Source organism: Laccaria bicolor, genomic scaffold (genome assembly GCF_000143565.1).
Source record: "Laccaria bicolor S238N-H82 LACBIscaffold_30 genomic scaffold, whole genome shotgun sequence".
Lineage (NCBI taxonomy): Eukaryota > Fungi > Basidiomycota > Agaricomycetes > Agaricales > Hydnangiaceae > Laccaria > Laccaria bicolor.
Genome location: NW_001889901.1, coordinates 161,315 through 176,242, shown reverse-complemented (window position 1 = coordinate 176,242; position 14,928 = coordinate 161,315). Strand labels below are relative to the sequence as shown.

At 49.6% G+C, this 14,928-nt stretch overlaps 4 protein-coding genes across 4 annotated transcripts; 2 read left to right on the top strand and 2 right to left on the bottom strand.

Annotated features, from left to right (window-relative positions):
* Positions 1-670: 670 nt before the first annotated feature.
* On the top strand, positions 671-1,241 carry LACBIDRAFT_330901 (uncharacterized protein; the record flags this gene model as incomplete). Its single annotated transcript, XM_001885299.1, has 3 exons — positions 671-942; positions 998-1,145; positions 1,194-1,241. 3 exons carry the CDS (start codon positions 671-673, stop codon positions 1,239-1,241), a joined length of 468 nt encoding a protein of 155 aa, XP_001885334.1.
* Positions 1,242-3,691: 2,450 nt separating this feature from the next.
* On the bottom strand, positions 3,692-5,242 carry LACBIDRAFT_295113 (uncharacterized protein; the record flags this gene model as incomplete). Its single annotated transcript, XM_001885213.1, has 3 exons — positions 3,692-4,415; positions 4,481-4,554; positions 4,604-5,242. 3 exons carry the CDS (start codon positions 5,240-5,242, stop codon positions 3,863-3,865), a joined length of 1,266 nt encoding a protein of 421 aa, XP_001885248.1. The 3' UTR covers positions 3,692-3,862.
* A 1,533-nt stretch (positions 5,243-6,775) lies between these two features.
* Positions 6,776-8,278, top strand: LACBIDRAFT_306323 (uncharacterized protein; the record flags this gene model as incomplete). The annotated part of the gene is made up of 1 exon (XM_001885298.1): positions 6,776-8,278. One exon carries the CDS (start codon positions 6,776-6,778, stop codon positions 8,276-8,278), a length of 1,503 nt encoding a protein of 500 aa, XP_001885333.1.
* Positions 8,279-9,898: 1,620 nt separating this feature from the next.
* On the bottom strand, positions 9,899-14,809 carry LACBIDRAFT_306321 (uncharacterized protein; the record flags this gene model as incomplete). Its single annotated transcript, XM_001885212.1, has 4 exons — positions 9,899-12,421; positions 12,479-12,913; positions 12,965-14,245; positions 14,297-14,809. The coding sequence occupies 4 exons, from the start codon at positions 14,807-14,809 to the stop codon at positions 9,899-9,901; spliced, it is 4,752 nt and encodes a 1,583-aa protein (XP_001885247.1).
* Positions 14,810-14,928: the final 119 nt, after the last annotated feature.

The window sequence follows — 14,928 nt, the reverse complement described above, 5'->3', positions numbered from 1 at the left end:
TCCGAATGTTGGCGCTCGGGCTGTGCTCGGAGACCAGAAGACTCTATGCACAAAAAAATCTCAAAACTTGGGGAAGCATGCAAGATTGATGCAAGACTACGTTGAGCTGACTCCTCTCAATTTCCTAAGTTGTAACGTTGAAGTTGCGTTGAGGCCTCAACAACTAAAAGGTCAAAAATCCGCAAATCCTGTTTAGAACGTTCTGGGACTCTTGATGGGTGATAACGAAGGCCCTGCTTCAAGTGGAGAGGCTCAGGCTGTACAAGGAGATAAAGGATGAGAGTGATGAAAGAAATACTTAGCTTGGCATGGCAGAGGAAGTAACTCTCTTCTCTGGATTGATTACCTGCTTAGTGCTGCGCTTCACAGGTACTACCTGTGAAGCGCAGCACTGAGCAGCGCAGGGTCCGTGTGATCATGATCAATAAGCTTCAGAATGTTGAGTCCTTCAGAAATCTCGTAGGTGATCAAAAAGTGTCATCGGACATTTTGTGACATGTGCATAGCATTTCCAGTCGAATCGGCTTCGTCTCGTCCCCAGCATAGCATTGAATGAATAACGAGGGATTGATAGGCGCCAACGCCTACGGCAAGCGTTAAATCAACGTGAAATAAGAGTGGTTGAAAAGGAGACTATTCCAAAGCTTTCTCCCCCCACCCTACTGAATCGATGTTTTCAACTCTTCAAGAGTATCATCAAGCAATCATCTCAGCAGCATGGATGATCATCCTATCCCTCATCCCGCAGGACCTAGTGCGGGCTGGAGCCATCTTCCTCGGCTTTCTTATATGCATGCACGCCATGCGCCCACAAACCCTCATGAAAACGCTTGAATTTCGGCTCTCATCCTTGGAGGAAAAATTGCAGTATGCCGTCGATAGTGGAATTATGCGTCAATCGGATGCAAGTTTCACTAATCAATTCACGAAGGACATAGGAAGGTGAGTTGTTGACATTGTTTCATGGAATAACGTGCTTACTGTGTCCGCCCTTTAGAACCCGCTACATGATCTATGAGCTCTACGAAAGGACGCTTATTGCGTCCGGCGGAATTTTTCAGGAGGTAAAGGCCGTTTGGGAGGGTCTCTCATTCGAGATTAATGAGTGCATTCGGGATGTTGACGCCCTAGAAAGAGACCTGGAAGTATGTTCTTCCTAGCCGTTGCTCTCCGCGGTTTTACATGATGAACAGATAAACCGCGCAAAAATTCTGAAGAACCACTATCATTCGTGGAAGTGACGGCCCGAACTGAATAAATACCTGCTTTCCTCCTGCTTTCGATTTTCTGGTACATATGCATTCCCACTTGGAGGTTGTTCTGACTTCTGCACTTTTTGCGTAGTCAGGGTGTTCTACCACTTTTTTTGAGTAGCTTAGACGAGTTAAATGTTATAGTTGTATGAATATTGTGGAATCGGTGTCTTTCCAATATCCCACGATGCGTGGTCCCATCCACGTCCTTCGAGGTCCGAGTGTGCTTTGATGTTTCGATAGATACCCAAGTTTCGATCCTTCTTCGCAAAATTTACCCTCCCCTTTGCTTTATCCAAAAATCGGGCACGTCATAGGATGGGAAGTTTGTGTGTTTGTCAGGAGGAGGGAAGAGATGTCAAGACGCCCCGGGCATTTATGTGCGGGGGAAGGGAAATTGACGGGTATGAAAGGATATGGCAATATGCCAATTTGTGGAGGGCGTTGGGAATGGGCAGGGGACGATCCACTAAGACCAAAAGGAAACAATAGCGCCTGAGGTGAGGTGGCGCATAGTGAATGATTTTTTATAGGGGACCGGAGGTGGGTGATATGGAAGGTATGGAGATCAGCTGGGATTACGAGCGGGATTGATCTGGCAGCTGCGTTTGCTATGATAAGGACGTGGGTTGGGGAGGAGGTTCCAAAGCCTGATAAGTACGCCTGATCATTGCGTGGATCTTGAAGGACCTTAACTTAGGGGCAAGGTAGGCTTCATGGAGGCATCTGGGACATTATGGAAGGCATTAGGAGTTCCTCACACCGCGGAGGTAAATTGCCCATATGTTTTACAGAAGTGATTTGGAAATGAAGCCGAAAAGAGTCCGAGCCGAAGAGCAATCGAAACGCATGTAGGGGCGTTGGTAAATCTGTCATCGAATTGTTGTCGTGCTAATGTAGGCAAAGCTGTTTTCGTGGAACTAGGACCGTTGTCATCGGTGACCCGCGAGTAGACCTCAAGCGTCAACTTGACGGCAGTGTGCGTAGAAAGGCGTATGTTCGTTCATGTCTGTTCATGTTGCAAATCAGAGTCTATATTTGGCGTCCTGGCGAGGGTTACGTTGGTGTAACCGCTATGGCCCAATTTCCACAATCAGCCCGGCTACTGAAAGGAATGCATATCAATGTATCTTTGTCACTTCTAACGAGAAGACCGGTTGCTTCTAGGGTTGCGAATGTACCTGCTAACGAAAGTATAAGATGAGTGATTAACTTGGAAGACGAATCCAACAGGCCTGACTCGTGCGCCCTCGGAACCCCGCAAAGGCGCCCATCTTGACGAGGTACTTTGTCTCTGATACCTTAAACCCTATAATGGCCACCTGGGGTAGACTAGGGTTCATACGCAATGTGCCCTGTAGGTTGTATCCGTGTATCCTCTTACCCGGCGTCGATCCTCATTCAGCCTTTCGAAGGGAAGCAAAAAGTTCGTGAGAAAGAGATGGGCCGATCCGAATGTCCTCTTGTTGACAGTCTGCACTTGGTCTGCACTGGCTCTCTCTAGCTCTCGCGCAAACAGATGTCCTGGATACCAAGTCGCTTCCAAAATGGCGCTGAAAATGGTGATAGTCTTGTGGATGGCATCATGACGAAACACATGCTGAATTCAGGGGAGAATCGCGTCGCGTCACGCGAAACTGACCTGTGACGCATCGTAAAAATTATTCATTCAATAAATCATTCCAGGCGCCCGCGCAGCGGTAAACTTTCAGTGTAGAAGTTTGCGGTAAGCAAAACTTTGACTATCAGTCTGGCATGGTGATATAACTGTTTCAAAAAGGATCAATATAGCGTCTGAAGCTCTATAGACCCAAAACAGACGCCAACGACTGACTCATATAGTGGGCTCAAGAAGTTCTGGTCCTCTCGAACCTCCTTATCCAGGTTTACCTTATGGGATGGAAAACTTGGAATCAGAGCTGGAAGCCAACGAAGAAACTTTGCAAACATCGACAGCCATACGATTACACAAGCGGCATGGCTTTAGTATGACAGCGAAGGTAAATGGCAAGGCCTTCACGGACTTAGGGGGGAGCAATTTTGAGGTGAAGAGCAGCGGAGCATCTTCAGGAACAAGGAAGCCAATCACTACCTACATGTCGCGTTCCAAAGGACAACGGAGTGCCCTGCCCCTGGTGGTGGACTCGGGTTCATCCAGCCCCGACGAACTTGACTCCTTATCCCAGTCAGACACTCACTCTCCTAAAAAGAAACCGAGAAAGATGTTTGACGAAGATGTACAAGCCGAGTCGGTGGACAATGAGTACGTGAAGCGTTCGAACTTATGGTCCTTTAGTTATTTCAGTAGCTACAGAACATATGTATCATGGGATGGAGGATATGCGCAAGCTTGAGTAACGCTCCTGCCTGCCAAGACCCAAAGTGGCCAATCCTGGAGCTCGTTGCAGGTGGCGCTGAGTCGATGCCACGGTCGAATTCATAAAAGTCATAGATTGTTCATAGTAATTACTTAGATCAGTAGGGTATACATTTGAGAGATGATAGCTAGGGGGTACTATAAGTGTCGATATAGTAGTATAATAGAATCGTAGGCATAATATGTGCATGATGATAGAGCCGATACTTATTGGTGTATGAGAGAATAATGGTCAGTAAGTCAGTATTGATTTCGCTTGTTCGGCGAGGTCCTCTTTTTGCTTCACCATCCACGCGTCCCACACCGGGTTCGGAAATTCCCATTGATGCTTATTCTCGAGATGTCGTTTTAAGGAGTCCTCCCGAGTAAAACGTCCCGAGCAAGTCTTGACCAGGCATGGCAATTTGGTGCTACCATGACCATCTTTCCTCATGTGGCGCCTCATATTGTTAGCGTTATCGCACCACTTCCCGCACAAATGGCAATGGATACCAGCCCTGGAGGCGCGTGTGGTCGAGTCCGCTTTCCGCTTCTTCAGCGCAGGCCCGCCAACGAAATCTTCGTCATCCTCGTCCACCTGGCTTCTCTTGCGAGGATTTCGTTTCGCGGGAAGAGCTAAGGCCTTTGGTGGATTGACAGGCTTTGCGAGGTCGCTGCTGGAGCTCGCGCGCGCAGGAACGGGAAAAGGGCTGACAGGGACAGTGTGAGGCAGCGGGGCGTAAACAGACTGGACCTCGTAACTCTCTTCGACTGTCAGAGATAAGTCTACAGCATTATGGATGTCACTGAAGATATGATAAATATGTTAGTCAAACGCCGTGTTAATTGAAAGATGAAAAAAATCACATACCCCACATCGGCATAAGAATTGACGTCTGAAAGTCGGACATGCTCATGAGGAACTGAGTCAGCCTGTTTAATCGCCTTTCGAAAGATTAGATACATAACGAAAGATAGCAAGACTGCAACTTACGGATCGGGAATATAGGCGCGCCAAGTGGGGCGCAGTAACCCCCAGGGAAATTCTCGCCCTGCCAAACTTGTCGTTGACGAAGCAAGGCAAACCTATAGAGCTCTCCACGCGGTCGAAATAAAAATCCGGGGTCTCCTTGACTAAGCCTGCCCCAGTTGTGCTCGAAGAAGGAATTGGATGAGCTCCTTCCTTTGAGGGAAGCTGGATCAGATTTAAGACGCATCCAGACGACAGAGCCGCTTTCTCGGGCGAAGCGACCTTGACCGGCGGCTCTACAGCCTCAGAGGTGCTAGTGAAAGGCTCGACAAAAAAGCTGGGAGGGAGAGAAGGAGCAGGTTCATCTTCCAGGACGATCCAGTCGCCCAGTGAGAAAATCCCATCAAGAGCAGTACCGTTGTTGAAAACCTCCGAGGTAGCGGCTCCATCACCCATAGGGAAGAGCGCCAAACCGTCGCTTTCCTTTGAGTGGAAGCCAGAGTACTGCTTCTTGCTTGTGTTAAGATGTTCAAGGGCGCAAGACGCGAAGGGGAAGGGAGATGGAGCGCTGAAGAAGTTGTTCATGAGGTCTTCGCCTGCGAAGGGTTGGGTTTTTGCAGCAGCCAAAGGGTAGCTGAAGTTGAAAGTGGACTGGGAGGGCATTTTACAAGAAATCGAAGTGTACAAAGTTGAGTGTTAAGTGGGGCGTGATTGATAGTTTGCAGGAGACATCGGTCCTCTTTTAAACCTGTAGTGGACAATGCTGGAGTTGCATATGTCGAAGCGGCCACATTTCGCAGGAGGACACGGCGCCAGGCCACCAACTATAAACGTGTATTGAGATGTGATATCTTCAAGAGATCTGGCCTGTCCTAGTACACAGGGAAAAGCCGGCGAGAGGGTCCAGTTCCTAATGGAGGTGGATATCAACGCGTGAGGCTCTTTGTCTTTGCCCGGCGGTGGGGTAAATTAATCGCATCTTGTTGCTATGGGCCACGAATAGGGTTCCGCATGGTTACAGCTTCGATTAGATGGGATTTCTAAAAGGTCCGCATCAGGATGTACATGTAGATTGGTCTCGCGGTTTGTACCCTCGTTTCCTCGCCTAAAGCTGCGGTCCATTGTTTCATTTGGCCATCCGATGGGCATAGCCTCGTGGTTGGCCAGACAAAGGAGACACGATCTGGCGGGAATATCAGATATAGTGCTGCAAAACCTGGAAGCTGCATAGCAAAAAAAACATATACGTACTTTGCAGATGGTTGACGTGATACGGCTGACTACCTGGTACCCTACATAGGGCTATCTCACGGCCAACCCACAGACGCTCAGTTGAAGACCAGGAAAGGCTTTACTCGGTTGGTGCGCCTGGTTCAAGCATACAGAAAGGCACAAATCGACATCTACTGACTTGAGTATGTCGTATCCCCGTGTCCAGAGTTGCCAACACAAACCTGGGACAAGTAAAGGCTTCAAGCCGTGACCGGAAGTAACGACATACACCGGAGATGGGTGATATACAAACGCCGACGGCTGACCCGCGAAAGTCGTACTCCTACGTTTTGAAGTCATCAAAGCAGGTATACGACAAAAGAGGAATTGACGAACTTGTACCACCTTCGGTTGGAAGTGAGGACGGATTCCGAGGTCCTTATGATTTGACGCGACCTGTGCGGCCAGTCGGGAATCACTTGAGTTTTTTTTCTTTCGGTGAACCTTGCTATTCCAAAATCTTGTCCATGTCGGCATTCGAGCAAGAAGACTATAAGTATCCGGGTGCCAGTGTAGGGTTTGCAATTGAATTGGGGTTTGGCCAAATGTCCGAACGCGTCATACGATTCTCGCCGCTCAACGAGTTTGAATTTGGTTTAGGAGTCCTCGGCGAATGAATGAAGCACTACAATATCCAAAGCAGCGTGAGGCACAAGACTTACGGCAAAAAACGTGACGTAAATATTGTCCCAAAACGGAAAAAGCCGGAGCAAACATGGCCAATTGGTCGCCAAGGGTAAAACCTCTTGAAAACCTCCAACGTTTTGTGGTCTCACAAAGTAACCGCCCTTTTGATATCGATCCATTTTCAAACACCTTAGTGAGTAACCATTTCATAACAACGACGAGTGACTCGAAAAATCAGAAGATCTTTCGAATAATGAAAACGCTTTAATCCGACAAGTGGGACTTTAAGAATCGTAAATGGTGGAAACAAAGGCACTAAGAAAACACACGCGGGTTCCTCTTCAAGTTAAACAAGAAAAGGAGCGTCAACAATTGAACACACAACTCAACTCTCTCTTCCCGATCAACCAACTTCCAGCGGAGATTAAGGCTGAAATATTCTTCAATGCCTTGGGCTCGTTGACTGACTTTGTGGGAGTAACTCCTTTCTTTCTGGGCAAAATATGCCGTTGTTGGAGAGATGTCGTTTGGTCAACTCCAATCCTTTGGACAACTCTGCATCTACGGCTATCGAGGGATAACTACAAGGCCCAAGCTGCTCTTCTCCGTGACTGGCTGTTCAGAACCGGAAAACTCCCCATCTCCTTTTGTCTCGAGACAAAGGAGTTTCTGCAGACGGCGTGGCCGTGGCGCTACCATCCTCCGGTACAAGTCTTGACTCTCTTTGCGTCTGTCTCAGCACGATGGAGAGAAATATACATATCTTTTTACGACCTCCAAGCTTGCCTTAAAATCATTTCCCCCGCCAAAAAACCCCTACCCCTTCTTACTACTGCTACTATTCAGGTTGTACTAGTTCCAGAAGGGGAGTTGGATTTACTCAACATCGCCCCACAACTCTCAGAACTTCGTATCCATGCTAGTCGCTCGCTCGGGCTCTTGCGCGTGCTAGTAGCTCCATGGCAACAATTGCAGGAGTTTTTTGCAGAACACTGTTGCAGGGATGAGATTCGATTTGTTCTCCACAACGCGCCCCATATAGTCCGCTGCACATTCAAAGCCATTGAAACAAGGTATTCGCTGCATCCACCAGATGAACAACTACGCCATCGACCGCTCCTGTTGGAACATCTACAATATCTCGAGCTCCACTTCAAATTTGACGATGTCCGCCTCGAAACAGGTTGGATTTTCGGAGGGCAAGTCACACTTCCTTCTTTGCGTGAATTCTCCCTCATCAACCCGGATGACAACGAGCCACAGGACGCCGTCCTTCTGCAAATCACAAATTTGTTACGATCCTCGCCTCGCTTGGAAAAATTCACTTGGAGTGCCTTGGTGCTGGAGGACCATAATATGATTCAGGCATTGAACAACATTCCGTCAGTGAAGGATCTATCACTCAACTTCCTCGGCTATCTACCCGTCAAGTTACTCACGGAAGAATTCCTCAAACGACTCAACTACCCTCATCCAGAAATTCTTCTTCCGAATCTGCGAAGCTTCTCATACCACGGCGCCACTTCTCTTAATGGACACATGCATTTGCTCCGGGACGTGCTTGTGCGCAGATTCCGAAAGTGCGCTCCGCGAGCTGACAAGATAGACTCCGAACGAACGGCTGTAGCTCAACTCAAGTCGGTGAGCATGACGAGTACGTCTGAACTTGTCATCAGTTCGGATATACAAGAAGAGTTAAACAGCCTTGTGCAAGAAGGCCTTGAATTCAAGTTGCAATTTCGTACCAACCTCGGGATGAAGTTGCTCCGAACGTTGAATGGTGTTTTAGTGCTGATATGAACCCGAACACTCAGGCGATGGGCGATGCGGGCCTGGCTACTCTCGGGGAAAGCAGAACGGGTCTTGTAAAAGTTACTCATTAGTCGAGTCTGAATGAGCAAGAGATCTCGGAATATTTTTTTGTCCATTGCCCGAGTCGTCTGCGGGTGTAAAATGAAAATTAATGAAACTCCAATGACGTTCACAATTACAAGTTCACCGCCTCCAAACTCCACACATGTCAACCGCCCTTTTCTTTCTTCCTCCACCATATACATACCCCACCGACGCTAGCATAACCTAGCTTATACCACATCTTTCTTTCTTCCAACCACCATCATGTCGGCCATGCTCGGAAAAGCGGGGAAGAAACTCTTCGCAAAGCACCTGGAGCAGTACGCTCCTGAAGACCCGCTTTACGAAACATATACCAACGAACGAGGCAAGAAAAAGCAGAGAAAGGTGTGTTTAAGATTTCAAACTACTTGTACGACGTCCAAGAACCTAACGATCCATTCACCAGCGTGCACCACCCCCAGGCCTCTCAGCACGAGACGCCAAAATCCTCAAATCCGTACAGAAACGCGCACACTACCTCGACAAGGGGTTCTCCATTTGCGGGATGCGTTTCGGCTGGGCATTCATCATAGGCCTCTTACCACTCGTCGGAGACTTTGCGGACATCGGTCTGAACTACTACCTCGTCCTGCGGAAAGCCCGGCAGGCAGATCTTCCCGGATGGCTCGTCAGGCGGATGCTCATGAACAACCTAGTCAGTGCTGGCGTGGGGTTCGTACCGGTTGCTGGGGACGTTGTATTGGCGATGTACAAGGCGAATAGCCGGAACGCAGCGTTGTTGGAGGAGTTTTTGAGGATTAGAGGGGAGGAATATATCAAGCTGCACGGAGAGCGTGATAACGGCGTCAAGAAGGGCCCTAGCTTATTCAAGAAGTTGACGACGGGGGGCAAGCCTGAAGAGGGTAATAAAGGCACTTTGAGCAAGGCGGATCAGGAGCAGGTGAAGCCTGGATCGGGTTTAGCTCCCGGTGAGGTACCTCAGGAGGAGAATGCCGAGGAGGCTCCTCCTCCCACCAGTGCAGGTCCGCAGAACAACAAGAGCTTGAAGAGGAACTTTGCATCTCTCTTTGGCTCGAAGAAACCCCCGCTCCCACCCCCTGCAGGCGACAGGGGAAGGTTCGTCGAAGACGTTGACGCACCAGGAAGCTCCTCGGATAAGAAGAGGAGCGCGTAGGTTCTTCCGGCCTTCTCCTCCAGGTCGTCGACCCAGTCTCTTTTGCCTCATCACTCCTCGTTCTGAGTCTCTTCGATGTTGGTTTCGTGTTTCTAGGTCAATGGATCCTTGTATGATATTGATAATTTTAGTAGTTACTGTATGATTTACCCTGTCTACTCTATACCGGTACCGTTTCTATACACGAATATCCTCTACTTGTAGTATATTGTCGACATACCATAGCTGTTTCCGATAAATCTGAATCAAAATCTCTTTTCAACAGAAGTGCGAGATTCTCAATGGCAACTCAGCGAGGCACACTGACCCTTTTTCTCACTTGCTTTGCTTGAATCCTCAGCGAAGTTTAAAAAGCATAGACATATGGAGTAACAATAGATACAAATCAGCTAGAATAAGAACTTCAACACTCCCTTTCCCCTACCCCCGTCTCCATTGACACCCAAAGTCGTCCTAGGAACGTCTTCATGTATGATGCACTGGGGAGACATCGGCGGCGGCTCGTTGCTGCTGCTCCCCATATCAGAACTCGCAATGATCTCCTCGGATTCAGCCAGAGTCGTCCAGCGGAACTTGTGATTAAACGGCCATCGAATTCGCGCTCCAGATTTGCTTCCCTCTAATCGATTCGATCCGTCTGCTCCTTTGTCTTGCGATCCATTCAAACCCGTCGTAAGAGGTGGTGAAGCCGAGTCGGGACTTTCGGCCGTGATGATGACGAGTGAAGAAGTTTTTGGTTGGCTTTGTTTTTTTGATGGCAACGAGCTCAAGCAGGCCGAAGCCGCGGGTCCTCGTGCCAATTTTAAATTATTTTTTGAAGAGGAGAAAGGCAAGGCGAGTGGAAGTTTTGGTTGGTTTTGTTTTTTTGGTGGCAGCAAGCTCAAGCAGGCTGAAGCCGCGGGTCTTCGTGCCGATTTCAGGTCATTTTTTGAGGAGGAGGAGGAAGGCAAGGGGGTGGTGGTAGTGGAGGAGGAGATCTGTGGTGTATTCGTGGAGGGCTGGGGAGCATTTGCGAACGACTGTGCTTGATTGGAGGGCTGATTTCCGGGAACGAGTGAAGGTTGTGGTTGTTTTTGTTTTTTTGGTGGCAACGAGCTCAAGCTGGCCGGAGCCGCGGGTCCTCGTGCCGATTTTGAATTATTTTCTGAGGAGGAGGAAGGCAAGGCGGTGACGGGTGAGGAGTGGGAGGGGGAGGAGATCTGAGGTGTATTCGTGGACGGCTGGAAAGCATTTGCGAACGACTGAGGCGTATGATTGGAGGGTTGATCTCCGGGAACGAGTGAACGTTGTGGTTGGTTTTGTTTTTTTGGTGGCAACGAGCTCAAGCTGGCTGAAGCCGCGGGTCCTCGTGCCGATTTTAAGTCATTTTCTGAGAAGGAGGGAGGCAAGGCGGTTGTGGTGGAGAAGGGGGAGGAGGAGATCTCAGGTGTATCCGTGGAAGGCTGAGGAGTATTTGCGAACAACTGAGGCGTATGTTCAGAAGGCTGATTTGTGGGATGAGTGGCCAGATTGACGATAAGTGATTGTGGTTTCTTCAGAGTCAACGAGCTTAGGGCCGAAGCTGCGAGTCTTCGAACCGATTTGAAAATATTCTTGGAGGAAGAGGAGGCAACTGGAGGAGCATTTGCGGATGGCTGGGAAGGGGCATCGGCGACGGCAAGCGAAGGTTGTTGTTTTTGGCTTTTCAGAGTCAACGAGCTCGAGCAGGCCGAAGCCGCGAGTCCTCGGACCGGGTTTATGTTGTTTTTTGGTTTTATAGTGTTTTCTGAGGGAGATAAGGCGTGAGGCGTTTGTTCGGAGGGTTGTCCATGATGAGTAGCTGCATTGATGGCGGCGAGTGAAGGCTGTTGTTGTTTTTGGTTTTTGAAAGTCAACGAACTCAAGCAGGCAGGAACCGCGAGCCTTCGGGCTGATTTTATGATGTTTTTTGGTTTTACAATGTTTTCTGTAGAGGCGTCGGAGAAGGCGTGAGGTGTCTGTGGTAAGGAGGAGGGCGATGATTGAGATGGGGTGTGAAACGTTTGTGTGGAGGGTGAAAAGGAATGCGAGGGTTCGGAGATGTGAGATGTTTCTGAATAGGTAGAGGCTTCAGAGATGTGATCTGTCTCTGTGGATGAGGAGGAGGAAGCATGAGGTGTTTGTTCAATGGCGTCGTTGGTGTAAGAGGAGGCATCAGGTATGTGTGCGGAGGTGGGGAGGGGAGTTGGAGGTGTGGCTGGAGGTGTGTCTGCCTCAGGAATGTCGTACAGAGATCGCTTCGGAAATCGGTGCAATTGCATGAAGCTTCTGGAAGGGAGAAGGTCGTAGGATTCGCGCTGCTGCTCAAAAGAAGATAGCGCCTCAAGAAGAGCTGTAACTGCCGCATCTTCGACAGACGTTGTGCGCTCCACCTGATCGCTATCGATGCTATCGAACAGCGTAATATCGGACGAGCCAGAATGGTCATCAGGGAAGTTGAGTCCTGAAGCCAGCTGGGAGGGTAACCTGGGGCGTTCAGTGTTTCCGCTTGCGTTCGCCTGGGAGCAGACGACATCTAGTAACGGGGAATCCTCGTATGTGGCTTTGTCGGCCAATGATTCAGAAGTGAGAGTTGAAGGAAGTCCGAGGCCGAGGCCCTCAAAACTTTTGCTGATTCGTAGGGAAGAGTCTGTGGTGCCCAGAGCGGGAGAAATGTTGCATGGAGATGGTAAAGGGGAAAAAGGATCCAGGACGAGATTTTGGATGTCTGGTGATATGGGAGGGACGTCATCCACCTGCTCTGTCGTTTCCGGTATTGACGTGAGACGAGGGAAAGAGAAGCTTAATAAAGTGCTTGTTTTTAGAGGCGCGTCGCTTCTAGCGGCATATAGGACGGACTCAATAGAACTGGCCAATATGGATGTGTGGGGGGAGATGAGGGACACATTGCGAGTCTGAAATAAGGATTGAATATTCAAGAGGGCAAAGCTGGCTCTAACAATCTGACTTACCTCAACGTCGTTTTGAGGGCAGACGGACGAATAAGGCCCGAGGTAACTGGAAGGCAAAGGTAGATGAGGAGGGGCAGGAGATATATTGAAGCCAGGTTCAGAGATCTGTTCGGAAGTGTAGAGGTTGGGGAAGATCGGCTCGCCACGGGCAGAAGGGGAGAAAAGGTCGCCGAGGGAACGTGGAGACGAGACGGGGTTTAGACTAGGGTTTGGGGTGTTTTCTTGAAGGGAAGAACTATTGGAGACTAGGGAAACATGGCTGGCTTGCTCGGTTAATCCGGACATTGTTTCAACGCGAGGGAAAGAGATGCTGAGTGAAGAGCTTGTGGACAACTCAACTTTCGCAGATGCGTCATCTTGAGGGGTCATACGTGGAATGGATTTGATGACGTTGGATGGTAGGGGTGTGGGGGAGGCGAAAGACGCATAGCGAGTCTAAGACACAAACATTAGAGAGGAAGAGCTGGACCAAATGGCTAGGCTTACCTTAACACGAGGGGATGCGAGCCTCATTGAGATACTTGGGGGCCCCCTCTTTTGAGGAGTGACAAACGAACTGGGCTCGAGGGGACTGGCGGCCGGCGGTAGGCGGGGGGAGACTGGGGGGCCACTGCGGACTGGTCTATTAAAGTGAACTGAAGTATCAAGGCAGGTGGAGTTTGATTCGGGAGAAGGGTGCTGATCGAGGCTTGTATTGGATGCGAGAACTCTCCGCTCTGGTTTTTCCAAGAGGGGGGAATCAGACATTCTAATCTTTGACGGCGTGTCATAAATTTGTGGGCGAGAGGCTAGAGCTGCGTTGAGATGAGCAATTTGCATTCTTTCGCTAGAGAGGAAGGTGCGATAGGAGCTAGGTTTCGATGGAGTGTCTAATGGCCCGTCGAAAGTGTTGTTGGTATAGTGCATAGAGGTTCTTGAACCATGGACGTTGCGCCGCCGGGAGATATGCTCAGGGGTCTTGACCAGTTGAGCTTCGTCAATCTGGGTTGAAGAATAAGTCGTAGTTGGACTGTCCATGGCCAGCTTGGCGTGATAAAGGCGGGGAGCCTTCGGAGCGTTCTGAAGCAGGGGACTCGAGTCGGCAAATGAAACGCTGGCCGTCATGTTTGAGATGAGATTGAACTTGGGAGAGTTGACCAACTGAGCGTCATCTATTTGGGCTGATGAGTACCTAGTGGTTGGGCTATCTGCGGTCGCTCTAGCATAATGATTGCGAAGAGCCTTCGGAGCATTCTGGAGCGAAGGGCTGGAGAGGGCGGCTGAAGCATTGTCCATCATGTTGGAGGTATGGTTAGGTTGAGGGGTCTGAATTACCAATTGGGCAGCGTCAATCTGGGCTGGCGTATAGCTCATGGTGGGGCTGTCCACATCCACCCTGTTATGATAAAGACGAGGCGCCTCTGGAGCATTTTGAATCAAGGGGCTGGAGACGGCGAAGGAAACGCTGGCCACCAGACTTGGATGAGATAGCATGAAAGGAGAAACATGAATGTCCTCGTCGGACTTGACGGCAGTGAGGCGAGGTCTGTCGGGAACGAGGAAGGAGGTGGCACTAGCCATCGAAGCGAGGACGACGGCTTCGTATACCTCTGAACTTTTGGTGGGGGTCATTTTGATACCGAGGCCAGGTCCGCTTGTGACCCTTACCATGGATGATGGTTTGCCGTCGACGAAGGGTTTGAACTTGGGTATGAAAGATTCTTTCCCATCCTTCATCGACTGCTTGATGGACTGTGTAGGATGGGTAGGAGCGCACTCTGGGGTCGTCTACATGTGGAAGGTGAGATGGGAACAGACTCAGAAGTAAGAAGGACGTACGTTCTCGCCATCCCACACGCGATCATCATTCAACCAATCTGCGGCAGACGAGGAAGTGGAGATAGGGGTCATCGATCCCAGCATCGCCAGCGATGCGGGTGCAGCAGATGTACCTGCTGCGGTGACCTCCAGATCTCCTACTGCTGCATTGGTCGACTGAGCATCGAGGAGCTCGGCCTTGGAAGCATCGGCCAAGTCTAAAACGTCGTCCTCAGAGAGCAATTCCATGACACGCGCATCCTCGAACCAAGAAGACGTCCTGGCATTACCGGCTTTCTTGGATTGAGGTCCTTCGAAGTGATAGGAGACTAATTCGGAGAGGGCTGCGTCGTAACGTTGAGAGCCCACTTTGCTGAAGTTGGCGTTGTAGCAGAACGAATATTGACGACCTATGTTGTCGAGGTCATCATCAGACGTCCAGTTGCCCATGAACGACGTTGCAAGGGCAGAGGAAGGCTTGGGACTATGCGCGCCAGGCGCAGAGGCAGAGAGCTGAGCAGAGGCATAAGACATAATCAATAAATATGATTGTGTTTTGGAAAACTGTTTTTAACAATGGATATGGTAGGAGGCAAATTAGGTGAGGGCGATCAAACGAAAGAGACGCGTTATTTAAGGGATCGGTATCGTAA